The sequence below is a fragment of the Onychostoma macrolepis genome, chromosome 09, assembly GCF_012432095.1.
Source record: "Onychostoma macrolepis isolate SWU-2019 chromosome 09, ASM1243209v1, whole genome shotgun sequence".
NCBI lineage: Eukaryota > Metazoa > Chordata > Actinopteri > Cypriniformes > Cyprinidae > Onychostoma > Onychostoma macrolepis.
The window spans coordinates 12,198,646-12,225,672 of record NC_081163.1 but is presented as its reverse complement, the minus strand read 5'-3'; the positions used below and the strand labels follow the sequence as shown (position 1 = coordinate 12,225,672).

Here is a 27,027-nt window from a genome sequence, read left to right as displayed (position 1 = left end):
TCACCACAGACTGAGCCAATCACTCCAGTCGCTACAGCTGGTGAGGGAATGGTTTTCCTGATGCGTCAGTTCCTGGACGCACACTTTCCTGGAGGAGAGATATCTGCAAGAGCTCCGGGGACTACGCGAGTCTATACGGTGTGACGGCCTGCATGCATGCCTGCTGTGTGGCTTTGTTTTTGTGTTTCAGTGGGGCGGGGCTGCAGTCTGAATGTAGATGGAGGACACCTGGGCCCGGAGTCTTTCCTCATTATAAAAGCTTCTTACCTTTTCCCCTGTTTGGTGTGTGTGTGGGGAGTTTCTCTCTCGCACACCACCCTTTAGTGTTATTTGTTTGCCGGCACTTGTGTTCAATTAGTGTTTTGTTTGTTGAATAAAGTTGTTATATTTTGGTTAAATCCCCGCTTTCCTCTTTTTGTCATAATCTTTGAGCCGGATTATGACAACGGCAGTCGACTCGTCCTGTTGAAACGTTGTCGGACAGCGGAAGCCCACGAATGGAGCTACCGACACCAGCTGCACAGAGGGTTTCTACACAATGCAGATCAGCACACGACTGAGACTCACCAAGTGTTCCTGTGCCGAGAGAGCGGATGCAGCGAACTGAACTAAAGATGCCGGTCTTCCAACAGGGTGAAGACATCGAAAACTATCTTCGGCGGTTTGAGCGTCTGGCCAGGACCTGGAGGTGGCCTGAGGAAGAGTGGAGCTACCATCTGGTTCCACTACTGACTGGGCAAGCGTTGGAGGCGTACCTGGCGATGGATGAGGAGCAGGCAGAGGTGTATGAGGATCTGAAGGAGGCGTTGCTGGAGAAATTTAACATCTCACCAGAAACCTACCGTCAGCGGTTCCGATCACCTACTGTTCCAGCTGGAGAATCACCAACTGAGAATTACCATCTCCTTAAGAACTTGTATCAGCGATGGGTTCGACCAAGAGAGCACTCCAAGGAGGAGATTGGTGAGGCCATAATTCTGGAGCAGCTATTGAGGGTGTTACCGTATGATGCTCGCACCTGGGCACGAGAGCATGAGCCGACTTCGGGACTGGCAGCAGATAAGCTGGCTCAGCAATACCTAAACGCTCATCGGGGAGGTCCACGCACTCAACCATCCAAAGGTACTGTTCGCACTCACTTTGGGGCCGAGAGGGGTCGTACTGAACTGTCAGACCATGCACAAAGCCCAAAGTCAACAGGGGGAAAAGAACTCTTATGCTTTTACTGTCAGCAGCCGGGGCACAAAGCAGCAGTATGTCCCGCTTGTAAAGCTAAGCTGACAGGGTACTGTTATGTTCCAAGAGAGGGGGACTTGGAACTAGGCATGTGATGTGACTGTTAATGGACATTCCCTTCAGGCATTGTTGGACACGGGTTGCTCTATGTCAATGTTGAAATCGTGTTATGTGACAAATGTTGACTATCTGAATACTGCTTCAGTTCAATGTGTGCATGGGGATGTGAAGTGGTATCCCAGAGCAGAGATTTTGGTAGAAGTACAAGATCAAATGTACCTGTTGAATGTTGCTATAGTTGACAGTTTGCCTACAGACATGATTCTAGGACAAAACTTACCAGTGTTGAATGACTTGTTACAAGCCACTGCTAAAGACTCTGTACATGTTGCCACTGCCACTGAAACCCCTGTGCATTTGTCATGTCCTGCCATTACTCGGTCACAAGCCAGGGCAGGTCTTCAGCCTCTGACAGATCTTGATAGTAGTCTGTTGCAGGGCGGGAACCAAGAAAGTCACGCCGACAAAGAAGGCTTGAAAAATACCTTGGTACACCAACTCCAAAGGCAGCTGTAGAGGGCCTTGATGTTAATGGTTGGCAAGTGCCAGGGAATATTGCTGAACTGCAAAGAAATGATGTGAGATTGAAACCGTTGTTTGAAAAACCTTCTTCTGCTAGTCCATCTAACCTGTGTAATGGAATATATGGGCTAATGAATGATGTGTTGTATGTGCAAGCCAATGATGTGACCCGTCTTGTTGTGCCAACTTGTTGTCGTCCACTTGTCTTACATCTAGCACACACAGTTCCTTGGGCTGGCCATTTGGGCCAACAAAAGACATATGCACGCATTAGCTCACGCTTTCACTGGCCAACATTATACACTGATGTACTGACACATTGCAACACTGGTTTCTCACCATTTGAGCTCCTATACGGTTGGCAAGTTCAAGGACCGCTGGACCTGCTGAGAAAGAGCTGGGAGGAAGGTTCTGCAGCCAAAGCTGAGGAGAGAGGCATTGTACAGTATGTGCTGGAAATGAGAGACCATCTAGAGCAGTACCGGGAACAGGCAAGAGAAAACCTGGAGATGAAACAACAAGCACAGAAGCAATGGTATGATCAGCACGCAAGACTACGGCATTTCCTACCGGGACAGAAAGTGCTGCTGTTGCTACCCACCTCATCAAACAAGCTCCTGGCAAAATGGCAAGGTCCGTATACTGTGGTCCGGAAGATGGGACCCGTAACTTACGAGATCCACAAGGGGAAGTCCAAGCAAACTTACCACGTCAATCTGCTAAAAGAGTGGAAGGAACCACCAGAGAGGAAGCCCGAGTCAGCATTGATGGTACGGAAGGTGAAGGATGTGGAGGAGGAAGATGGTTCTGAGGTTGCAGAGAGGCAAGCGTCTGTGGTGAGTCTGATTCACCTAGAGGACATCAAGCGCCAAGAGTTGCAACACCTACTAGACCAGTTCCTCGCTCTGTTTCGTCAGAGGCCTGGACGGACAGAGCTAATTGACCACACCATCCACCTTACCGACACTACACCATCTCGACAGAGACCTTATCGGGTACCTGAGCGACTGGTGGAACCTCTAAGGAAAGAAATTTAGATGATGAGAGAGCTGGGAGTGATTGAGCCGTCAATGAGTGAGTGGTGCAGTCCGGTAGTCATAGTCCCAAAGAAGGATGGATCCCTACGTGTCTGCATTGACTTTCGCAAGCTCAATGCCCAGTCCCAGTTCGACGCATACCCGATGCCGCGGGTAGATGATCTGTTGGAGAGGATAGGAAGAGCCAAATACATCACCACACTAGACCTCTGCAAGGGGTACTGGGAGGCAATCTGTCAAACTCCCAGACCCAAGACCAAGAAGGAAGTGAGGTCGTTCCTGGGACTGGTGGGCTGGTATAGACGGTTTGTCCCGAACTTCGCTTCAATAGCTGCACCCCTGACTAACCTGCTGAATAAAGGTGTGGCAAACCCTATCCCATGGACCGAAGACTGTGAGGCAGCATTCAAGACTCTGAAAGAGAAGATGTGCTCCAGTCCGGTCCTGCAAAGTCCTGATTTTACCCAAAGTTTCCTGGTCCAAGTAGATGCCTGTGCTACAGGACTCGGGGCAGTCTTGGTCCAGGGAACCCAGGGGAACGAGAAGCCCGTTGTTTACCTCAGGCGCAAGCTGTTGCCAAGGGAGACTCGTTATTCGGCGGTGGAGAAGGAGTGCCTCGCCATCAAGTGGACCCTGGAAAGCTTACGGTATTATCTCCTCGGAAGGGAGTTCAGCCTGGAGACAGACCACAGAGCCTTGACCTGGTTACATTCGATGAAGGACCATAACGCCAGAGTCATGAGATGGTACCGGTCACTGCAGCCTTTCAACTTTAAGGTCCGGCACAGACCGGGAAGACTGAATGTAGTTGCCGATTACCTGTCCAGGTTTCCAGCCGGTACTCGGCTTGAAGAGGGGGAAGGTAATGTGACAAAGCGCCTGTTTGTCACTGCTGAGGGAGCGGCACTGGCCTGAACACACACACACACACACACACACACACACACACACACACGCATACACTCCAATCACTCTCCATTCTCCCTCCCTTACCTGTTGTTTCTGAAACATAATAATAATAATAAGGATTATGTCTCATACCTGGCGGAAGTGTGAAAGGTTCGGTTTCCTTAAACTAGTTTGTCATGCATTTCTTTATTTCAACACATTTATATTCAAATTGGGAAAAAATATTTCTTTCTCTCTCCTTTCTCTTGACATACGCTTTTCTTTTTATAATCATCAATAATAGCAATGTGTTCATACTGGATTTGCATAACATATTATTATTATTATTAATATTATTACCACTACTGTTACTATTATTATTTGTTTATACAAACTCTCTCTTCTCACATGTATTAGAAGGCTTGGGAGTATTGCTGCACAACACATTGCATCTTTGTCCATATGTTTGTCTTTTGTTTTGGTGTAATTCTTTTGTTTTTCTACTGTCCTTTGTAATGTCTACTTTCAATAAAAAACAAAAAAAAACAAAAAAAAAAAAACAAGGAAAATAAATGTAGAAATTAAGTGTTATATTGTGTGTTTTTGCACAAGATTAACATAGAGAGACACAAGTTAGTACTTAAATGTTGTGTTATGTTAGGATATACTTAGGTGCTGTTGCTAACTAGTACTAAACTATAAAGATCTGAATGAATGTGCTGTTGATGGAAGCAAGTTGTATATAATTATCATTGTGATAAATGGGGTGGGATTATGGAAGCGAGGCTTGGCTTGGCTCCCATTGTTCTCAGTCCCGCCCAATTGTCATAAAAATTTTAAGCTCTACTAACCTTAAAAAAATGTTGTTGTTTACTCAGATGTATTGAGGCGATAAGTTTCTTCAAATGTTTTGAGTATTCTTAACTTATCAGGTTTTGCAGTGTAGGTCGGTGCCTTTGGGTAAGTATAGGGCGCATATCAGATGAACGCAATAGTCTGTATGCTACAACATCGAAGTCTTGCTGCTTGTTATCGAAGCTGAAGACAATCACAGCCCTTAATCTTTTTGAACTTTTAGCCAAGTAAACCTGACAGGAGTTTTTCCAGCTAGGAAAGACCCAGACTGGTACTGCATAACTACAGATCAGTCGACCTGCAAACCAAAGGACAAAGTCTACAGAGGAAATGTGTCAGGAGCCGTGAAGACACTACCCAGGGGCAAAAACACATAGTATACTCAGAGCAATAAATCACAGATTGCATAAGTTAAATGAGTGATTTATAATAAACAAACTGATAAGACTGTACACTAAGTACTTCTTTGACGCACATGCTCCAGAGATTAACTGCTACTGAAAAGCTGTTGCTCTGTCACACCTGCCTCTTTCTGGCTAACTTGAGGACTTTGTATTGCAGTCTTACTGGCAACTGATGACAAACTTTTATAGCCAGTGTAAGGTTTACAGGTAATGTTACTTAAGGAAGTATTCACACCTGTCTTGTTTGGTTCGATTGAATCGAACTCAAGTTCGTTTCCCCCCTTGGTGCGGATCTTTTGGGCAGGTGTGAATACAGCAATCGCACTCAGGTGCGGACCAAACAACCGTACCGAGACCCAGCTGAAGAGGTGGTCTCGGTCCGGTTCCAAACGAGCCAATGAATGGATGACCTTAAGCAAACGTGTGGTTTTGTTTACAGTTTCTGGTTCACTTCTAAAAAGGGCAGTGTGATAGCGAACCGCACCAAACAACAACAACAAAAAAAAAAAAAATCAACATTGTATTTGGTTTCCTGGTGTGAATACACCCTAAGTAATGCACTACAATGTGGTACTCATTACAAAAATAAATTATGTTGCATTATTACTGCAGCATTTGGACCAATCAGACACACAATTTTTCATTAGATTTAACAAATAAATTAGTCATTAGATTAACAAATAATCACAGACCCCTCAGCCAATACACATACTGGGTGCCAGCATGTCTGTGAATGACTCCAGGGGGTGTATTACAGAAAGTTTCTTATCTTAGGTCTCAACTTAAGATATGATATGTTAAATTATGATTTTTTCTCAAATTTGTATTACAGAAGCAAATCTTAACTTTATTTGGGATTCTTATCCTATCTTACAAAATCGTATTTTATCTCTAGATAGGAAATCTTAAATGGCATTATGAAGTTCGACAATCCACTCTCAGGTCTGTTACTAAGCAACCAACACTGTGTGAGCTGCTGATGAGGTAAACAAAAGCTACTTTACTTTGAAAATCGCCTTTTGCAAAAAAACGTAAGGCATTAGTCACTTGCACTACACCTGGTAATGCTTAGTGAGGCTTTTGTTGGTCTCTGTAATGCTGGCTGCAGTTCCTGTTGCGTGGCAGTCTGTAATTACTTTTATAAGTGTTTTGTCATCAAAATGTAACACATCTTCAGGGTCCTCCAAGAGTCTTTCTACCATTAAACATCTCCTTTCTTCATTTTCAATTATGAATAAATGGAATACCGTTGTTGGACAGCGCAACTGTAAGCAGTTTTTCCGTTAGCTTTCAAATAATTTTGAAGTTAGGACAGCTGTGGGGTTGCCCTAAAGTTAAGACAGTTTTTAGGATTTTTTGTCAAGTTAGAAGGTTTCTGTAATACCCCCTTCCTATCTGTAGTTAAGATAGGATAATGCACTTAGGAAATTCTGTTCTGTAATAGCTTTTGTCCTAAATGTGGTCCTAACTGAAATTACCATGGTTACCAAACAGATAAAATGAGATTTTAAAGTTAGGATATTTCTGTAATACGCCCCCAGGCCCCCGATTACCATGGCAAGCAGGACACCTCAGCCAGACCAGATACACTTTATGACCTAATGGAATGTTGAGAGTTCTCCCTCTCACCATCTTTGAACCTTAGGAAAGACATTATGCCATAAAAATGGACTCTTCTCTAATTAATTAATAGAAAAACCTTTCTTTGAATGAACACACATACCCTTCAGGTCATTGTGTATATTATTACTGTTCTTGTATATGTTCTTGTGTATTGTATACTGTTTTATGCATGCTTATGATAGATCACTAGTTAATATCATGTTTGGTTTCTATCAATTCGTCTTTGGATGATCTAATTGAGATTGTATATTATATGTTGATACCTATGCAACATATTAGTGTTCTAAGAAACTTTACTAGTTTGTATATCAACTTCCGATCCAGTTACATATGCAAATTACCATGCTTGGAGACAAAGAGTCGTAAACTTTCCCTCCAAAAGTTCAAGACACCATTGGCTCTTTGACACCCGAAAGGAGTGACCTCTATAGCAGATAAAGCTCTCAAATCAGTGACCCGCTGGCAGTCTGCGGTTCTTTTAGATCCTAAGAGGATGAGGAGGATGTGAGCTCCTCAGCAACCCTTAAGTTTTTGCGCCAGGCCTTGCGGCCTTGACTTTCCATTCAACAAAAGATCCTCGGATCTCAGCAGATCTCTTTCTTAGCTCTTTTTCACTTTCTACCTGGGAAGAAACTCCTAATCACCACCGAGCCAGAATAACATCTTTTGGAGTTCATCACCCTTCAAACCCGGAAGAACTTGAAGAACTCCAACACCACCAAACCTTCAAACCATCAGAACTTTCATCCGAGACTGCATCCGGCCACTCGTTCAACGACCAAAGCAATGCAAGTATCGTACATTTAACTAAACGAAACAGAGGTTTAGTATAAGCGGTAGACCCCGTTGTAAAATGACACTGATGGTTTTTAACTCAGGTGGTTCTGACTCATTTTCCATAACTGCATTCTCTGGTTTCTCTAATGCCTTCATTCATCCACTTTAGCTCCCCTTTTGTATGTGAGTGTATGTATGTTTGTTAGACTAGTTTGTGTTAATGTTTAGTTAATAAAACTCTTGTGCACAAATTACCTGAGTTTCTGATTCTGCCTTGCAAATTAATGTCCCTTTACAATTTTGATCCTTGCTACATGCTCTAATGCATTAATACTTTGGAAAGTATTTTCTGTTGACATGAACTTACACGGAATGTTTGCTGGACGAACAGATTAGTGGATGGCAATTTAATTCTGCTATAGTTACTATTGCAGCTGATATAAATAATTGTAATTGTAATTATATATATACATTTCCCTTTTGAGCTAATTTGCTACATTACTTTCTATGCAAAGTAACACGTTATTTTTTCTAACCGATATCGGACTGAGGCTATTACTAAAATACTATTTCAGCCTTTCTACTTCAAAACGTTACAACTAATTTAATGTGTCACTTGCTGTTTCTTTGTAATTGTGTGTGGAATTTACTAGCAATGTTTGAGTGAAAATTATTTCTACACTAATTATTTTTTCAGTGTTGAGTGAAAATGATTGCCTACTTTTTTAAACTTTAAAATATTTTGTAATCTTAATATGCAATGGTAAATAGGCCATATATATTGAATTTCAATACTTACATTTACATGGAAATAAAAGTCACAGGAAACAGTGTATCATACCTGTACATTTGAATTTTTTTGTAATTTCTAAGGCAAAAACTTTCAACTGAATTTGTCATAAAATAAATAACTTAATTAAAAAGATAGCAATTCAATAAATAATGTCTTGTTGCTTGTAAAAGTATTTTGCTTTATTTTTTAAAAATCTCTTTGGATAAAAGCATATGTCAAATAAATGCATAACTGATGCAGAAGGGATACTCACAGGTAGGCAGCTTTGCCCTCCTCTAGCTCTTTGCTCTTGCCGCTTGTAGCTGTCTTTTTGCTGCAGAGCTTGCGGGTGATACACATAAGCAGGCCGCACTGGCGCAGGAAGAAGCAGCTGACGTCCACTAGCACGAGCAGCAGCAGCAGGCCAGCTAACCCCAGCCCAACCACTGCGCCCAGGCCTAGGCCGCTGAACAGCGAATCTGCTGAGACAGGATGCACACATAACCATCAGTGATGCACCTCAACAACACAAAACTCTCTCTACAGTTATTTTTACATTTCAGAGATAAAAATTCAGAGTTCAATAGTGCAAAATAAAATAAAATAAAATAAAATAAAATAAAATAAAATAAAATAAAATAAAATAAAATAAAATAAAATAAAATAAAATAAAATAAAATAAAATAAAATAAAATAAAATAAATAAAATAAAAAATTAAATAGTCATTGCCAATGGCTGGAACTTGGAAGGGATTTAAAGCCAAGTCAATTAAAGCATTCATTAATCATAATATATCAAAAATCTTATACCAACAATGCACTAAATGTAGGTGCCTCATGTAATTTAAGTTTGCATTCAGTTTATCTTTAAGGTGACGCAACTTTTGTGACATTTTTAAACTCTATAAAGACTTTGCATGAGGAAATGAGGCTGTCTGAGAAGCTATTCAGAAGAAAACATCCATTTTGAAGGAACATTCTGGGCAACGCTGCTGCTCTAAACACATCAATCACACATGCTGTTGAAAGTAGCATTGCCATTAGCAAAAGCATCCCAGAAGTCTGTGGTTTGATCTGGACACAGTGACAGGGCATCAGAGTGAGAAAAGTGACACATGTTAGATGGGAGGAAGACAGGCATACTAAACAGAAGAGAAAACTGAGCAATTCAGTAGCTGTCTGGTTTTATTCACAGCAAAAATATTTTTAATATCACTGAATCCATCTAAAGACATTTACGTATACCAACAAAATTACTTTTATGGGTTAAATCAGGTAGAAATAGTTATTCAAGGCATCAATAGCAGGTTTCCACTTTTGCAGTGTAAAATAACTATAAAAACACTAAACTAATAAATAAAAATATCAACATATATAAAATGTGACTAAACAATATGACTAAAACTTTAACAAAATTTACAGTGAAAATGGAATATATAAAAATAAAATTTCATTGAAAATATTAACAAAAACTATAACAGTGTATTGCTTAAATGACACCTCAACCAGGAATGTGCATTTCAAATTCGATTATGACCTCAAAACTTCAGATTAGGAATACCGTTTGTCCATCGTGATCTTTTGACCATTTTCAAATGTTTCCATGCAACAGCATATCAGTTCATACATGAACAAGCTGCTCTCAAAGACCTCGGATTTATTGACCCTGGTATGATTTTACTTTTGATGCATGACCACCTCCTCTGTGACTTATCAGCCAACACATCTGTTTTTCACCATCTTGTGCCTTGCTCTCCATGAGAAATGTATCCCCGCTCCTATAGCTGATTTGTTGTTGATTTATAACATCATTAGAAGCTCAATTTAGCATCTCGTTAATATCACTTATCCTGAAGTTCCACAAATGGGCGTGATCCATCCGCATCTGAGTTCAACGCACTCAATTAATTAAGTACGAACGGTGATTGAGACTCAGCAATGAGAAGCAATAACTCAAGCTCGATTGATTGTGTCTGGACTGAAGGGAGGTCTGTGGGTGGGATCCCAGCAGATGATTGACAGGGTAATGAAGCTTGTAATCATGTGTGGGGCTTAATGGCTGTGTCACGCTGATACATGACTAAGTAGGGCTTAAACAGAACCACGGTTTTCTAGTTTGGAACACTTTTACATGGAAAAACTTCCAGCGTGAGGTATAGGCAGCAGGAGCGTGTGAGACCACGTTAATGCACTCTCTTCAAGCCCTCACTCTCTTCTCTTCAAAGTACAGTATATCCCTCAGCCTTTCAGCTGCGCCACTTAATCATTCAAACATTTACCTCTGCACTAACGACACCAATAAATGCTGAAAGCTGGAGACAGGAAGGGCTTTTAAAAATAGACTTCAGTCAAACCAGAGTAAATCTGTTATGAGGGGGTTTCAGATTACAGTAAAATACCATGGAAATTACACCCTTACATCGTGAATAGCCCCGTAAATGTTTGGCAAATGCATTTGATGTGCTATGACAGGAACAAGTAATACCTCTTATTCAATGTTCTACAGTCATTACCCTTATAGTTTGATTATATAAAATTTTCTAAAGTGTAATCAAACTGAAATGGTGTGCATACATACATACAGACACAAATATACATATACTGTGTGTGTGATGTGATTCCTGATGTATTCTTGATAACACACCTGTTGAAATATTTAAAAATGTGTATTGGGGTCTCTATGCCACTTTAAGTAAAAATGAATTCAAAATAGAACTGATTTCCTTCTATAATACCAGTTCTTGGTTTTATTGTGAATTATTGTTGTTGCTTATTCGTAAAAAAGAAAAATGCAATAATTTAAATAAGAAAATAGGGTTGCAAATGCACTTTCATGATAACTTAAATGTCATATGGGGACAGGGAGAAGTCTAGAGAACGCAAATCAGTCAAACCAAAGTAAATATCTTCTAAGGAAGCTTTAAGGTCAACAGACGCAGATCAATGCCGACAATCACAGAGTACAGTACGTTGCTTTGTAGACATTCCAAGACTCAACAAATCATGCCGCGAAACCAAGCGCCAACCAACGGCAACAAATGACGACTGGGGTAACACACTCATCTGACCAAACCCGACAAACATGTCTGTTGTCGTTAGTCAGTGCCGTGTGACTTTGCCTTAAGATAGTAAAATACTGTGGAAATGATGCCCTCATGAACAGCCAAGCAAATGTTTTGCCAAATGTATTAGATGTGCCATGAAAAAACATCAGTTTTTTGTTACAAGCTACTAAACGCCCAAAGTACCCACCTAGCCCACCTAAAATGGCACTTTTATAGCTTTCTGGGTTGTATTAAGTGAAAACATTGAGCTGGCCAGTGACAGTTTGGCCCTTTTTTACTAATCAACCCATAAAACCCAAAGAGCACTCCATAAAATGAGACAGTTTCTTATCTTCAGGCTGAAAGGCTTCCTTCTGGAGTCCTGAGGTAATTTAAAGCTTTGGCCATTATGGAAAAGGTCTCGAGTTTTAAGACTCCCCCACCTCCTCTCCTCACCCTATGCTGGCCCAGCAACCCCTGCAGTACCTACACAGAGGACACAAGCCAAGCATGACTCCATAATGATGGTTTAAAGACTCTGATGCTCATTAAGACGCTATGCTTGACGAACAGAAGGGACCCTCTAGCCGCTAAACGATTAAAAGACCGACTGCCGTCAGGATAGCCATTATCGGTGGCAAAGATGTCTTTGCGCAGCATGAGGTTGGACTGATGGGTCAGAACGAATGAAATGGATGTCAAGTAGCACCAATTAGACTTTCCATACTTTTAATAGAATTCTCTATGACGCTTGTAGTGTATCAATGAAAATTAACATTATAGTAACCATTTCATTAATTGGTTATGTATGAACACAACATAATTCCAAATGAATGTCATCATGAATTTCACATTTCAATAGAGGCTCCGAAATAATTTTGCTGCTGATTGTTGTTCTGTATGTTTCAATAAACATCCTTCTTTAATTTTATTTTAACATAACAATTTTGATACAATAATGACATCATGTACTCACCCTCATGCAGTTTCAAACCTCTATGATTTTGTATATTCTGCAAAATAGACATTTTTTGAAGACATTTTTAAAAATCTCTGCAATGTTTTTCCTTTCTCTGTATTTGGAGACACATTGTTGCTTGTGTTATTTAAGGAAATGTCTGAAACCTTCTGATTTATAACTTCATACACCTGGCTTTAAAATAAATGGCTGTACTCTGGCTAGCTGGATGGACTTCGCTTATTTCTCTTCTTGAAGCCAAAAAAGCTTATTTATGGTCAGTGTGATCAGCTGTAATGGACAGCAGTAAAACAACAGGTCCATTTCCATTTGCTGGAATCTTTTCCAGCTGGAACCGTCAACAAAGAGCCATTCTAATCTTATAAGAAGTCAAGCCACATTAGGAAATAAGGGCTTTAATAGACTTGGTTTTCAGACCTTTTCTTTTAACGAGAACAATATTGAGGTTTTTGACATGCCCATAAATGAAACGCAATGTTCTATTGCTGTGTAATGAGAGAATAGAGAGGGCAGCACGTAGAGATGATCAAGATTAATAGTCTCCATTGACCTGCCTTCCATTGATTTACGATTGTCTTAATTAGGTCAGGTATGCCATGAGGGTATTAAAACCTCTCACCTTTTTCACAATGCACAATGATAAAAATTTACAATTCCCAAACCGCAAACATTATGGAATCCTAATTGTGATTCCATGCCGTGAACTTCAAAACTTATTGACCGACTGCAACTAAACACAATACACCAAGGAATGTTTGTTACATTTTTTTTCCACCTAGAAGCTCAATAAATTTTTTTCCAAAAGGAGAGACCCCCCCCACCCACCCAGTTGACAGAGATCAATCACTAATACCTGTTTTCACTGCTTCAGTTAAAAATAAGGTACCTTGTCATTAGTAATTCTGCTTAATAGCCCTTCAGCATTGACAGACTTATTCAATATGTTTATCTTTCCTTTATTGCTTTACTAGTCAATATTTCGAGCTATTATGTGCAAGATAAGCATTCAGATAATTCAATGCTTTTGCATTTTACCCTCTGTAAAAAACAAACTTTGAATACAACTTGCTTTATATGTCTGTTCTACATAAATGGTCAAGAGGCTGTAGTTATTGCATCAGAGTAAGCTGGTTTATTTGAGAAATGCTGATAGATATCTATGCTACCTTTGACATGAATTCAAATAGTTTCTTAAAACATGTTGCATGAGAAAAGCACAATCTATTGCTATGCATTTCACATTTAATGGATCTTAAAATGTATACTTCTGATAACAGAAAATAAATAAACTTCACGTAACTGACTACAGAACACCACTCCATCAAATCAAGATTGCAATACTGTTGAAAAAAAAAAGTCAAGAAAAGTGAAGCATGTCCATTCTACCATTTAAAGGTTTAAGGTCAGTATGATTTTTTAAAATTAAATAAATCGATACTGTTATTCAGTTAAGGTGATCAAAAAGACATTTATGTTGTTATAAAAAAAAAAAATCCATTTCAAATGAATGCATTTTTTAAACATTCTATTCATTGAAGAATCTTCAAAAAATATTAGAATGATTTCTGAAGAATCATGTGACTGAAGGCTGGAGCAATGGCTGCTGAAATTTCAGCTTTGTCAAAACAGGAATAAATTACATTTTAAAATGCATAAAAACAGAAACCATTTTTTAAAATTGTAATAATATTTCACAATATAGCATTTAAAAAAAAAAAAAAAAAAAAAAAACTGTATTTTTGATCAAATAAATGCAGCCTTATTAAATGTCTTACTGACCCAAAACTCTTGAACAGTAGAGTAGACCTCAGCTGATTTTAGTCCTGTACAATTACATGTAACAATGACTGTTAGCTTAATTCACTGTATACATCTCCTTCATGGCAGCAACATTTTACACAAATGTTCATATTCACAGACTATGCATGATTCCAGTTACTCAAATTCTTCCTCATCAATACTGAGAATATACAATAAAGTAGCACGACAACATCTCTGCCAGAGGTGTACCCAGAGAATGAAAATTAATGTGCATTATATTTTGACTCACTGGGAGAGAGAAACCTTGTTTTATGTTTCTCATATTACGGGTAACAGAAAGTCGGCCTGTTTGATTTATGATACCAGTGTTTAAAAGTCATATCAATTTGAAATCCTACTTGACTCCATTTAATGAGTGCTGTGTTGTATATCTCTGTGTGCGCATATCAGCAACATCATTAAATGCATTCTCTCAAGCGATGCAACTGCTGACATTTCCCATAGTCATAATAAACAAAAACAAAAGAGCCTGTGGATGCACAGAAGATGGAAAAGCCCTCACGCTGGTGGCTTATACTGCTCTTTGTAAACACCAGCAAAAGGGAGCTCATTAAACATAAAACTTGGGGTCGGATTGCTACTGTTACAGGTAGAGAACAAATGAGACACTCAGTTTTTCCTCTTCCTTTGTTGTAAATAATGTGCAAGAACTTTATGGACAAAGAGGCCGGTTTTGGCATGGAAGGTGGCCAGGATAGTGAGATCAGCTCACAAGCATGGACAATAACGCCACCAGAAGGGGCATTGAACATGGCTAGCCATAGGCGAGCTATTGGTGGGGGCAAAAAAAAGTCCCTGGTTTAGTCTTTAGGGCTCATTCCAGGCAAGGTGAAGATGGAGCAATGTCAACACAGACACAAGCACAGCAACAGTGACAGAGAAGCTCCGAAGACGTTCACCGCATGGATGGGCTGCACAGGGGGGTGTCCACATCCGGTTGGAGGGGGCTCGCAACACTGATCTGCAATGAGATGGAGGGGAGAGGGAACGGGAAGGAAAAGGAAAGACATACAGTAGGTGTGTGGAGCCAGCACAGGATGGTTACGCACACAGAAAGTCACGCGAGAGAATGAAAAGCGGTTTATTCACAACACCATAGCGGTGGGTTAATAGAAAAGACGATTACAAGAGTGCAAATGAGATAAACAGATTATTTGGGTGCAGGTCAGGAAATAAACAGGGGTGAATGTGACAATAATGTTGACATATGAGCGAAGAGCGAGTGAGCAGACCAAACCAGTGTCCATTGTAAAGGTTTGTTTGATTGAAAAGATCGCAGGGTGTTTATAGGCACACAGAAAGGGAAGTTTAGTGGCAGTTCATTGCAAAACAAAAAGCCCAGCGATTTGCGATGTGGCCCAGAATGCGTTGCATAATTCATTAGGTGGGAATTGGAGAGCAGGATTGTTTAGAGTGAAACAACGAGACGAAGCACAATAGAATTATAAATAAGAGCGTGGGCCAGTGGGGATGAAGGGGTGCAGGCGGAGAGGGAGAGAAAAAGGAAAGGATGAGGAGGAGTTGGGAGAGAATATACAAATGACATCGAATTAACAAGGTAAATCCAAGCTGCTGAGAAGCAGTGCTGTCAACACACACACACACACAAACACACACTCAGATGTATACCTATGCATGCACTGACACTGCCTCTAGGAATATTTCATATATAATTGGATAAGTCCAGATAAAATTTAAATATCATCTGTCAATATCATGGCATTTTTCAGGACAGGCATTTTGTCCCAACAGCAGACTGCAAGGCACATTTTGTTTATCATATACTAAGCAGATAAAATGAAATAAAATGACTGACTTGTTATATCTGTCTGTCTGTCTGTCTGTCTATCTATCTATCTTTTTCTAGCAGTATATGGTGGCATTATGAGGACATTGTCCCCACCACTTTATGAACTAGCTTGCAGCTACACTTTTGTGTTTCTCAGTTGCATCCCCTAATATAAATCCACTCACAGACAATTGCAATTTTGCTTGCTTCATTAAAACAAACATTGTTATTAGAGCAGATATGAACCTGGGACCCCATATACTCAAAGCAAAATGCTTACATCGACACCATTACACATTTATCCTCTATTCCAAACATTTATAAAATAAATGAAAAAATCCAGGGATCAACAGTGGCAGGAAGTTAGAAAATAACAATGTACAAAAAAAAAAAAAAAAAAATCCACAACTTACTGTAAAAGAAACATTCATGACAAGTTTTTCCAGCATATTTGCATATATTTAAGCCACCAGTACCATTAAACCACAATCACAATACCTTTACTCTTAAAATGGTCTTTTTCAAGTAATTCCAAATCAATTTTCCTACCAGGCAGAAAAATGTGCTCTTCTGTTTACAGTAGATCATGTGGCGCCTATAATTTAGGCGTTATTTGAAGCTTACAACAAAAGAAAATTTCATGCTTTTAGCTCAAAAATTCTCTTCTTTCTGAGATCCCGCCCACAAAGGTACAGAGGTATTGAGAGTTGACAAGTAATCAACACACCTCTTGAAAATGTTTTACCCTTATATTTGCATTAGAAAATAGTAGTATTGTATCTGTTCTGCCTGTTTCTTATGGCTGGTTGATTTTTCTTTTGGCCTTCATCAGCTATCAACACTATTATGCCTCCAGCAAATTACCCTTCATCCTTGGACCATTCAGATACACCCATTGGCTACATAGTGCTTCTGATTGATTCTTGAATGTTTGTGATTTCATGGTGACCACAGGTCTGTTGGGACCAAGTAACCCAAATATTAAAAGCCTTCTCATAAAAGCATGACTTCAAAAGAGACCCAACTGCAAAATGCACATGGTCAATCAGCCAATCACAGTAACATGGAGGCACTAACTGCTAGACAGTTAGACATATAAGGATAATCGGTTTAGTTTTGTAGTGGCAATTTCTTTCTTGTCCATTTTTTCCTAAGGGAGATAGTGCTTCCTCTGACAAATCGCTTCTGATTAGGACAGAGAAACAGCTACAGTGGATTATCCTGCACGTTTGATTGTGAATGTGGGATACACAAGCTCTATCAAGCGTGGGTGGGTGGTAAGTGTGCTGAACTGTAGCAGGCATATAATTATAATAGGAGACATATAATTTCAGCTATAGATATTGTGAGTGGGTGATGAAGTGCTGTAGGTAATCGGACTCAATTTGTCATATGGAAAAGAGACAGAGTACTCTGCATGTTTTGTGGAAGTGCGTGTACCTGTGATATCAGGTTTCTGAGGCATGGAGAACTTCACAAAGGTGGGTTCAGACAGGCCTTTGACATTGCGTGCGGTGATTTCCACCTCATACTGCGTATTCCACTGGAGCGGTTGCAGCAACACGAAATCATTCACACCTGGAACCAGTTTTGTCATCCACTGCTCTTCTTTATCCTGCAAAAGCCACAAGTGTTTCATAAAAGTTGCACAATCATATGAGTATATGATATTAACATTTGCTTTAGGGCACAATTGTTCTCACTGTACTTATAAATAAATAAGACAACTTGTTATTGCATGTGAACATGTAGGTCTTTGAATAGTGGCTACATTCTACTCAGTGTGACAATTTCAAAGGATTTGGCAGAGAAAAGAGCAAGTATTGGCTTTATACTTTGGGTATAAACACAATGTAATATATATATCATTCATATATATTCATATATATACACATCTCTCTCTCTCTCTCATTCATATATATATATGTATATCACTAAAATATTAAATCATGGTTATACTCACAGTATAAAGCCAATACTTGCTCTTTTCTCAACCAAATTGTCAAATTGTCACACAAAGCGAGTGAATGACAGAATTCCAGATGAAAGTGGCCTGAGAGGCCATCTGCTTCTTTCTCTTTGGAGCAAGATAAAAAAGAGATTCTTTTCTCTAATCCTCAAACTTTTCCACACACTTAAACAGCTGAAACACTCTAACGCATCCATTATTCTCTTTGTGTCCCTGCCTGCAGAGCTTCTGAGCATGAGTGTGTGCATAATATAAAATAATGTGTGTGTGTTTGTGTGTGCCTGCTGTTCTGCCGGCTAAAATTTTGAAACTAAGCCCACACAAGCTGCCTTCAAAAAGTCATTGCTTTTATATTTCAACATTTTCAAAACGCCTCAGCTCTTTAAAGGCTAAATGGTTGAATGTGGCTTTCACGCGTTGACAGTCCTTAGGCGAGCTGTCTCCCCAGGCTGTGACATCTCCATTTCCCCTGTTCTCACCTCCACATGCACAGGCGATCAGAGACAGAGCAAATGAGAGAGAGAGAGATATATATAAAAAGAGAAAAAAAATAGAAGAGTACAAATAAGAGAAGGAAAAGATGCCAGCGGACCCTATTAAGGTTGAGGAGGAAGCGAGGCATCACCAAACACAGTAAGACAGACAAAGATGAAGCAAATGAGGAGACGCTGAGGCCCAAAAGGGGAAAAACAAACAGAAGGATTGTGAGAGAGAGAGAGAGAGAGGGAATGCTGTGGTGAACGTGTAAACATGCTAGTGTGCCAACACTCGATAACCTCATGACCTGTAAACAAACTTTTTACAAACTTTTGGTCTCAGCGCTTGCTCCAAGTTAGATCCACTCGAAGTCTTTTGTCTAATTTGATGCCATTAACAAATATTAGCTGCAAAAAGTCAAATGATATTCAAGGCTTTGGCAAATGGCATAAGGGTCTTCATCGGGATATTTTGCTGTCGTTTAAACTTCTGCAGTTAGACTCTATGTGACTGCCCAACCAGATAATAATATTACCAGCGTAATAATAAAAGTGTTCTTTTATTATTTGTGCATTATAGCTTATAGAACTCAACTCAGATCGAGATACAATGCACATCAATGGACATTTTTGTTATTGTAATTGTAGGTATTAAATTTAAAATAATAAATCAAATAATAAAGAAAAAAAATAAAGAAAACAAACTTCTTAAACTTTTTTTTTTTTAGATTTCATTTTTGTCATTTTCGCCTTTATTACGATAGGACAGATCAGAACTGACAGGAAGCGAAGTGGGAGAGAGATGGGGGCTCAAGCAGCGAGGTTCCACTGAATAACTGCAGCTATATGCATATGTACAGCTGACTCATGTAATCTGTTCCTGTATTAAAGGTGTTCATTAAGTTTGAACTGGTTTTGAGAGTGGACACACTTGGCAGTGGATCTTGTTTCTCAGCGTCTCTCAGACAAGAGCGCACAGCGTCTTTAGAGAACATCATATGTTTGAGAGTGCTGAAAGGCTGTAAAGGAAAAGTTGTGCAGAAAGCCTCTACATGGAGATGGTTTGGGCATGTTTTATGGAAATGACTAACCTCGGCCATGTGGTCGTTCGTTTAACTTAATAATCCAAATTCATTAACATTAGAATAAGGTTAAGAACAAATTAATGTGTGTAGGCACACGTTGTGAATTAGGTGAACATTTTTTTATGAGAAGTTTTTCTGTGTGTACACATATGAAATAATCCATGCAATTATTAGCAAATGAGATCCATAATTTGCTTTATTTCACAATTTAAGACACTGATTGCCCCAAGAGGGAGGTTTGTCAAAACCTGACCCCCCCTGCCATAACAATTCTTCTCTCTTTCCCAAACAGCATTTCCACTGAACGCTTCAATGCTGTCATACCTGACACACAACAGTTTAGTCAATGAGTGAAAAGCCCCCAAAACAGCAAAATATCTTGTGAAAGAATTAGTGAAGCATGTTTTTACCCATGCTGCGGTGCGCGCTGATGCATAAACAAGGGGCATGGGCTCAAACAAAGATATGTTTTTTCACTGCTCATTACTGAAACCATCGCCCACTCGTCTCTACGTCTTTACTGGAATAACACCCTCTGTATTCCAGTTCAGTTTCACACTCTACACTCACAAACACAAACAACCACAGGATCCCATTTAGTGCTGCTTTTCTCCAGCTAGTTAATGACCAAGTACATTTCAATTTGTGAAATGTTGTTCTGCTAAACACAACCAATCTCGCCAACAAGTGAAAGTCATGAATATATCAATGTGGTTGTAAAGGAATAATGTTCAGTAATCACATTCTCACAACAAACTTAGTTCATCCATGCACAACAAAAAGGTCACGCTGGGTATGTTTTGCTTTAGAGGATACTGTAATGCCTTTGTTATATATTTGGATCAATTTGACAGCTGGTTCATTGTAGAGCTGCGATGGCATTTCCATTTAAAAAATGAAATTCAAAACCCATTAAACATATAGTGCTGCAGGGACGTGCAGAGAGTTCATCAGGGGCAGGGGCTCAAATATAAAATAGGGGCAATATTAAAAAAAAAAAAAATTATAGGTCAAGAGTTTGATTACAGTACTATTTTATATTCTTGCAAGAAGTCACTTATGGTCATCAAACCTGCATTTATTTGATCAAATATTTAATACACTTTAAAATACATTTTATGCAATTCTGATTTATTATCAATGTTGGAAACCTGTGATACTTTTTTCAGGATTCTTTGATTTATAAACAGTAAAAAAAAGGGCAAAAAAAGCACTGCATTTATTTAAAATATAACTTTTGTAACAATATACGTTGAAAAGCTTGAGGTGAGTATTTTTATTTATTTTTATTTTTTTGAAAGAAATTCGTTTTCATTCAGCAAAGATTTGCTAAATTGATAGAAACAGTAATAGTACAGATTGATATTGTTAGAAAACATCTCTATTTTAATAAATGCTGGTTTTTTTAACTTTATATTTATCAATGCACCCCAAAAAAGTATCACAGGTCCCAAAAATTTTTATTAATTAAATAAATAAAGCAGCACAGCTGTTTCCAATATTGATAATAAATCAGCATATTAGAATGATTTCTGGAGGATCATGCACTGAAGACTGGAGTGATGATGCTGAAAATTCACAGAAATAAATGACATTTAAAAGTATATTAAAATAGATAATCATTCTTTTAAACTGTAATAATATTTCACAATATTAGTTTTTTTCTGTATTTTTGATCAAATAAATGCAGGCTTGATGAGCATAAGACACTTTCATAATTTCCCATTTTCCCAGAGATGTAATTTGATTTATACAATAAGACAAACTGCAGATCCAGATCGCTCCACAAATAAAAAAAAGCTTGTCTGTCCCATGTAATTTTCAACCGATCTATGAATCAGAAGCGAAAATGACTGCTCCACTTCACATTATTGTCCAATGAAATTTGAACTTGTGCCAGATCATGATTGGTTGGTGTATTATAGGCTACATAACAAACTAGCATTGATGAATTATGTAATATTCTAAAATATATAATATATGGATTTTGAATTAAATTGAAACACTAGCTTTTATTATTTATGAAAAAAAGTTTAAAATATTGTTTGGTTTATTTTTTTCTTCTTCCGTCGACCCACTCACTGAAAGAACCATATTTGAGAGCCTATAGGTTTCTGAACAGACTGGAATATCAGTCAGTCAAGCAACATGCACGCAACCCATAGCAACGTCTCAGATTGACAGATAAAATAGGAATTTTCAGACTTCTGAGCGATTAGTTACCATTTTGTACACATTGCCATGTTAATTATAATTCAAATGCATTTTGTTTTATTGACTACAATATCATTGCTATTTGTCTGAGAAGGGCACTTTTGAATAATTTTGAAAAAGGGCACGGGCTTGAGCCCCCAAAGCTCCCCCCCGTGCTGTTTAATTAATAAATATTTATTCTCATTTTATGTAAGGTCTCAAAAAATTATTACAGGGAATTCAAAATAAATTAAAGGAATTTTACTAGCATCAGCTGATTTCAAAGCATTCTTAACACTTTCTTTAAATAAGATAAAAAAAAAAGACTAATATCTATAATATTACTGGAAGAAAAGTGCAATTCTGACCACATTCTGATACTTTTCAATATTTTTCACTAAAATTAATAATTAATTATTAAATTAAAAACAAGCACAATCAGTTTTGTTCAAAAGGGGTCATTAAACATTAAAAAAATCAATTTTTTAAATCAATAATACAGTACAAACAGGAAAATTGTGATTATAATTATTACAGTTTTAATTAACTTTTATATTTTAATAAATAAAAATGTATTTTTTATTTATTACTCCAGTCTTCAGTGTTACATAATGCGTTCTAATATTCTACATTCTGTATATTCTAATATAATTTTTGGTGCACAAGTATCATTTCTTATTATTATCAGTGTTGAAAACAGTTGTGCTGCTTAATAATTTTCTGGAAACTGTGATACATTTTTTCAGGATTCTTTGATGAAAAAAACAGCATTAATATGAAACAAAGTCTTGTTGAATAATAGTATTAATTTCTTATTAACTTCTTCTTGTACTCAGTCTTTTGAATGGTAGTTTAGCTCAGCTCACTTACTGTTTTGTATTTGACAATATACTCCAGGATGGGCATTCCTCCATCATCCTGCTTGACCAGACCCAGTCTGTATGCCTTCCCCACCCCTCGCTGACCCTGAACCGAAGGGGGACTCGGCTCTCCTGAATATCGAACAAAGATAAAATAATGTATGAATGGTCCACATTCATATTCATAACTGGTTACAAATTAACTCAATGGTCAGCAGCAACATACTACTGCAATAATGTAACGGCTAAAGGTTGCTTTTCGAAACACACAGTATTTAAAGGTCAAAGCAGAGGGCACTCACGTATGGGCAGAGTTTGAAAGCTCTCTGTGCGGCTGAACTCCCCTTGACCTTTTCCGTTCACCGCGGCTACTCTCACCTCATAGGTCGTGTTGGGCTCAAGGTTAGTGAGCAACACGATTGCTGAAGAAAAAAAAGAGAGAATGATAAAGACAGAGAGATGGAAATGATTGTAACAAACATACTAAGTCCCAACTGGTCTCCTAAATCATGTACATGGTTTCAAATGATTGCTCTCTCCAGTCATGCTCATGGCAAACAGGCCTTTTCAGGAATATGTATATTAGTTCAGTGTCCTTGATGTAGCCTTATCTAATATGATTATCGAATGTGTTCTTAAAGTTCCTGCTGACCCGTCTTGGTGTTGTAAGTAAAGAAAAATCAATTTAATTATGAATTATGAACTGAATGTTTGGCCAATTCTTTTTGAAGTAATGTGTTTTGTGTGAATGTAGTGAGAATGAAGGATTCAAGCTGAATCCAAGCTGATAAACATATAATGAAAGTCATTTTTTGTGCTATATTCCTGCCTAAGATCTGAAATGAACTACAAGTGGCACTGCTGTCAAAGGCATCATATTTGATGTGGGATATACACTGGAAGAGAAACTTGTCACACATAGATACCCATGTGACCTCAGAACACTAATAATGCAGTGCACAAGTTGTATGGACTACTTTTTTATATTTATGGTGTTTTCCTTCATTTTGTAGTTTGATAGCCCAAATGCCCTTTTACTTTCTTTATATGGAAGACAGTGGAAATGATACTCTTCAAAAATGAATCTTTATGGAAGAAAATTATGGAAGAAAGCAAGTCACATCTTTCATTTTTGGGTGAAATATTTCTTTACATTATTAACAAAAATAAGAAATCAAGACTATACATGTTTTTAAACACTTTAAGATATTTTTAAGTTATTAAAGACATAAAGTAAAAAAAGTGAAAGTGACGTGACATGACATGTGGCCAATTATGGTTACCCATACTCGGAATCTGTGCTCTGCATTTAACCCATCCTAAGTGCACACACACAGCAGTGAACACACACACACACACACACACACCGTGAACACACACCTGGAGCAATGGGCAGCCATTTATGCTGCGGCGCCCGGGGAGCAGTAATAATAAATATTTAGTAATCAACTGCTTTGAACCCGTCAGCAACATTGATTTTGAGTCATTCATTCATTTACTTCTCAAACAAGACTACCATTCAAAAGTTTGCGGTGGGTCTTTGATGTTTTTGAGTCTCTTATGCTCAACAAGGCTTCATTTATAAAAACAGTAAAATCTAACTTAAAATAACTATTGTCTATTTTAATATATTTCAAATATAATTTATTCTGTGATGGTAAAGCTGAATTTTCAGCAGCCATTATGCCAGTCTCCAGTGTCATTTCTTATTATAATAAATGTTAAAAACAAAAAGGAGTCAAATGTTTTTAAAGGATTTCAGAAAGTTCAAAAGAACAGCATTTATTTTAAATAGAAATCTTTTGTACTGTCAGTTTTGATCAGTTTATTGCATCCTTGTGGGATGCAAGTATTTATTTCTCTCTTTCAAGAAGAGAGAGAGCTAATCAGCAGTAAGTGGAAACTACTGCTTCATCTATAATTTGTTTGGTGGTTGCAGGCATTGACAAAACCCAGCAGTGGACAACCTTTGTACTTACTCTGCGTCCCCTGTGATTTCACATCCTTCCAGTCCTGTGAGCTGATGTCTTTGTATTTGACCAGGTAGTGACTGATGGGTACACCGCCATGAGAGTCTGGCTTTGTGAAGGTAACCGTGGCCACGCGCTGCACCACAGAGCTCAGTCGAACAGAGTAAGGGTTTGAGGGAACATCTGTGACAGAGAAATTATGGGTCAGGGGAAGAGAGACTAACAAACGACTCCATTTATGTGCCGAGGCCACAGTTTCTGAGAGTATCAAAGGATCTGGTTGTGTGTCTTTCAGGGGGGTTGAAAACACAGTTATAGAGCTGCTTTCAGGGACTTACAACCCAAGCTCTCTCAGCATGAGACTTTTCAGTCCACAAACACAGTCAGCTAGAAATGACTGCACTGTACTCCTGTCTTATCATCTTATAAAAAATAAATGTCAATGAAGGTTGAAAGTTAAGTAAAGAGAATAAAAAAATCAAATGAAATCACAGAAGAGAATTAAGCCAAAACAGAATAAGTTACAGTGGTTTAAATATAATTAAAAGGTATTCTTAAAGCTTAAAATTCATGGTAAAATCATGGAGAAACAGTGCCTCTTATGGCTTTTTAATTTGTAAACCAATATGTTAAAATATAATAATCCAATTAAATTAATATCACAGATATACACTTTATATACAGTATATTTTCCAGTCAGAATTTAAAATAATTTGCTTCATATTAAAAAATCAAGCAAACACTATTGCTAAGAGCTAAATTCAGTTTAATTCAGAAATCAGAACTGTCAATACAGAAGTATTTTGACTTACATTTAATTGGTCCACCTCACAAGGCTTGAAAACAGCTTGAAACACCACAAAATGTGGAGAGCTCAAAGTTAACTCAATATGTAATCTTTTTTTTTTTTTTCATATTTTCAGGCGATTGTGTGAAACAAGCTTAAATCCATCCACATAATGGTTTTAAACAGGATAAAATGTGTAAAAAGTAGAGCAATACACTATTACTGGGAGATGAAAATTTTATCAAACTAGACAAAATCTGATAAACTAGAGCACTATGTGAGTGGGATACATACAGTTGTAAGAATGACATCTGTTTGAATTGCGTTTCTTCAGAAGTGGATTCATTGCAGGCTTAATCATAACAGAAGCACCCAAATAAGCTCATAGTCATCAGGTAACACAAATCATCATGTTGCCAATCTGATACAAAAACATGTTGTACCCTGCCTGAACCTCTCATGCTTGTCCTTTCCAATAGGTGACATGGAATAGTTTCATCATTCTTAGCTATTTTTCATGCTTGGTTTTGAGGTTTTTTTTTTTTTTCCTTGCCAAGCCAGAATACACAAACTGCTCTGAATAACAAGCATCTGAGAGTGAGAGAACCGAGACCTCCGGTTTAGAGAGAAATAGCAAATGAAACAAGGAGAGGCAGCAGGAAGATAGAGAGAAACACATTTGTGTGTGTAATAGAGGATCATGGAGAGGAAGTGCCAGTGAGAAAGACAGATTGAGACATATGGAAGAAGACACCAAGATGGACAGAAAAGAGAAGTTGTGCCACAGAATCCACTTCCACCTTTACCTGTCTGCTAGTGTGAGATATAAAAGAGTATACAATAAGACAAGCACATACACACATTTACATGTGTTTTTATCGTGTTGTACACTTCAAGACGCAAACAGTATAGTGGACAACAATCCATCAGAATGATCTGCTTTATATTTGAAGTCTACTGCCATAAATAAGCTCTTCAAAGCTCGAGTAACTCAAAACACATTATTGCCAGCTGTTTGAAATCTAAGTGTGTTTACTTCCAGCGCTGCCGTGGTGTTCAGCCTGATACAAAAGTCATTATTATCTGCCGAGGAGCTCTGTGAGGAGATTACATGTATGTGGACAGACTTTGACAAGAGCAAGACTGGTTGGGACTGTTAATGTACCTAAAGTCCATTCAAGCCTTAAAGGTGAAGTGTGTAATTTCTGCGACACCAAGCGGACCTGAAATAATGATGGTTTCCTGAAAGTTCCTTACACCCCATTTGCCAATATTCAGGCAAACAGATAGTCCCGTCCCAAACTCATGAAATTGCTAGAAATTGACATTTTAGACCCTAGGGTCACAGTTTGGATGCTCAGCATGTAAATAACACTACCTTTTTTTTTGCAAGCAACATTCAAGTCATAATTATTTTATTTTATTATTCAAGGTGTTTTTACAGTGATTGATTATTTGAGCTCTTAAAAGTGTTTGTCACTAGCTGCCATCTTCTACAGGTCGAGCAACTGCCATCGAGATGAATAGGAATACTAACGGATAACTTTCACACACTTCACCTTTAAGGCATGAAAGGATCATAGTCACATCATAGTCAATCTCCTGGAGTTTCTATGAATGACCCATATTATTGTCTCTATATGTTAAACTGGAATAAAAGAAAGTATGTTAACAAACACCTTTAAAACGCCCCTATTAAGCCATTTTTAAGGTTGCTAATATTGTTTTATGAGTCTCCTAAAACAGGTTTACATGCATGCAAGGTCAAAAAACACTTTAGTTTTCTCAAAAAATATATTTTATTTTACCTCATTTCTAAATGATTCGTAAACGACTCGTGCGAAGCAGTTCAAAGAATCAGTCTCTCTAAACCCCTCCTT

General features: G+C 38.2%; 1 protein-coding gene across 6 annotated transcripts in view; it reads right to left on the bottom strand.

Annotated features, from left to right (window-relative positions):
- Window positions 1-27,027, bottom strand: part of ncam2 (neural cell adhesion molecule 2) — a 224,147-nt gene that overhangs the window by 6,810 nt on the left and 190,310 nt on the right. For 4 of the 6 annotated variants that reach the window (XM_058787858.1, XM_058787862.1, XM_058787861.1 and 1 more), the window contains 5 exons: window positions 24,370-24,543; window positions 22,693-22,812; window positions 22,401-22,522; window positions 17,248-17,422; window positions 8,449-8,656 (listed from right to left, as the gene is read on the bottom strand). In XM_058787858.1, the coding sequence (XP_058643841.1) occupies window positions 8,449-8,656; window positions 17,248-17,422; window positions 22,401-22,522; window positions 22,693-22,812; window positions 24,370-24,543 (799 nt within the window). Of the gene's footprint in view, window positions 1-8,448; window positions 8,657-13,291; window positions 14,980-17,247; window positions 17,423-22,400; window positions 22,523-22,692; window positions 22,813-24,369; window positions 24,544-27,027 lie in introns of those variants that run through there. The other 2 variants (XM_058787859.1, XM_058787864.1) reach the window with 2 other exon arrangements.